Source organism: Oncorhynchus keta, unplaced genomic scaffold (genome assembly GCF_023373465.1).
Source record: "Oncorhynchus keta strain PuntledgeMale-10-30-2019 unplaced genomic scaffold, Oket_V2 Un_contig_16012_pilon_pilon, whole genome shotgun sequence".
Lineage (NCBI taxonomy): Eukaryota > Metazoa > Chordata > Actinopteri > Salmoniformes > Salmonidae > Oncorhynchus > Oncorhynchus keta.
In genome coordinates this window covers 412-2,500 of record NW_026279657.1, presented here as the reverse complement: position 1 = coordinate 2,500, position 2,089 = coordinate 412, and the positions used below count along the sequence as shown (strand labels likewise).

Genomic DNA, 2,089 nt, shown 5'->3' with positions numbered 1-2,089 from the left:
AGGCTTTGTTGCGGAATAGAAAGCCGACTCTGGATTTGATTTTTGATTGGAGATGTTTGATGAGTCTGGAAGGAGAGTTTGCAGTCTAGCCAGACACCTAGGTACTTATAGATGTCCACATATTCAAGGTTGGAACCATCCAGGGTGGTGATGCTAGTCGGGCATGCGGGTGCAGGCAGCGATCGGTTGAAAAGCATGCATTTGGTTTTACTCGCGTTTAGGAGCAGTTGGAGGCCACGGAAGGAGTGCTGTATGGCATTGAAGCTCGTTTGGAGGTTGGATAGCACAGTGTCCAATGACGGGCCGAAAGTATATAGAATGGTGTCGTCTGCGTAGAGGTGGATCAGGGAATCGCCCGCAGCAAGAGCAACATCATTGATATATACAGAGAAAAGAGTCGGCCCGAGAATTGAACCCTGTGGCACCCCCATAGAGACTGCCAGAGGACCGACAGCATGCCCTCCGATTTGACACACTGAACTCTGTCTGCAAAGTAATTGGTGAACCAGGCAAGGCAGTCATCCGAAAAACCGAGGCTGTTGAGTCTGCCGATAAGAATTTGGTGATTGACAGAGTGTATGTGTTCTCTGTTCTTTTATATATATAACCCCCAGTGTATATGTCATCTGTTCTTTTATATATATAACCCCCAGTGTATAATATCCTCTGATAAGGAAACAGTTTTCTGTGAAATGGGATTTAAAGACTCCAGCTTGTCGGTCGATTTCTACTCCACAATTCTGCTGCTGGAGTTATTCTGCGTCCCAAATAGAACCTGTTCCATATATAGCACACTACAAGGACCCATTGGGCTCCGGTCAAAGCTAGTGTACTATGGAATAGTGTGCCATTTGGAAATGGGTTGTATTCTCCAGTGCTCCTACTGTCTCTGTCTGTATTCCAGGTAGCCCAGTGCCAGCAGACAATGCCATCAGGCCGGAAGAGGAGACGTTTGGGGTGAGTTCATAATGACACAGGGTCTATCTCAAATAGCACACGAATCCCTACATAGGGCACTACTTTTTGACCACAGTCCATAGGGCTCTGTTTAAAAGTAGTGTCGTGTCTCCTGGTTTCCACAGTACTGGGGCTGGCTCGAATCACCTGTCTCTCTGTCTGTCTCCTAACCTGTCTGTCTGTCTGTCTCCTAACTTGTCTGTCTCTCTGTCTGTCTCCTGGTGCCCACAGTACTGGGGCTGGCTAGAATCACCTGTCTGTCTGTCTGTCTATCTCCTAACCTGTCTGTCTGTCTGTCTGTCTCCTAACCTGTCTGTCTGTCTCCTAACCTGTCTGTCTCTGTCTGTCTCCTGGTGTCCACATTACTGGGGCTGGCTAGAATCGTCTGTCTGTCTGTCTGTCTGTCTGTCTGTCTGTCTGTCTGTCTGTCTGTCTGTCTGTCTGTCTGTCTGTCTGTCTGTCTGTCTGTCTGTCTGTCTGTCTCCTAACCTGTCTGTCTGTCTGTCTCCTAACCTGTCTGTCTGTCTGTCTCCTAACCTGTCGGTCTGTCTGTCTGTCTCCTAACCTGTCTGTCTGTCTCCAGGTGTCGATAGCAGTAGGTCTGTCTGTCTCCTAACCTGTCCGTCTGTCTGTCTGTCTCCTAACCTGTCTGTCTGTCTCCTAACCTGTCTGTCTGTCTGTCTCCTAACCTGTCCGTCTGTCTCCAGGTGTCCATAGCAGTAGGTCTGGCTGGTTTCACCAGTGTTCTCCTCATCGTCCTCTTCATTCTCATCAACAAATATGGCCGACGCAACAAGTTTGGATTGAAGGGTAAGTCATAGTGCACCACATGACCACACGTATGTGGACACCTGCTCCTCCAACATCTCATTCCATAAATCATGTTAAATAATGTGGAGTTGGTCCCCCTTTGCTGCTATAACAGCCTCCACTCTTCTGGGAAGGCTTTAATATGGAGTTGGTCCCCCTTTGTAGCTATAACAGCCTCCATTCTTCTGGTAAGGCTTTAATATGTAGCTGGTCCCCCCTTTGCTGCTATAACAGCCTCCACTCTTCTGGGAAGGCTTTAATATGGAGTTGGTCCCCCTTTGCTGCTATAACAGCCTCCACTCTTCTGGGAAGGCTTTCCACT

General features: G+C 48.3%; 1 protein-coding gene across 1 annotated transcript in view; it reads left to right on the top strand.

The window, feature by feature from the left end:
- The window catches only part of LOC127919218 (NT-3 growth factor receptor-like), a gene marked incomplete at both ends in the record, with an annotated part of 19,507 nt that extends 17,740 nt beyond the window's left edge, over positions 1 to 1,767 (top strand). The window contains 2 exons of the mRNA XM_052502720.1: positions 905 to 957; positions 1,665 to 1,767. Of these exons, the coding sequence (XP_052358680.1) occupies positions 905 to 957; positions 1,665 to 1,767 (156 nt within the window). The remainder of the gene's footprint in view (positions 1 to 904; positions 958 to 1,664) is intronic.
- Positions 1,768 to 2,089: the final 322 nt, after the last annotated feature.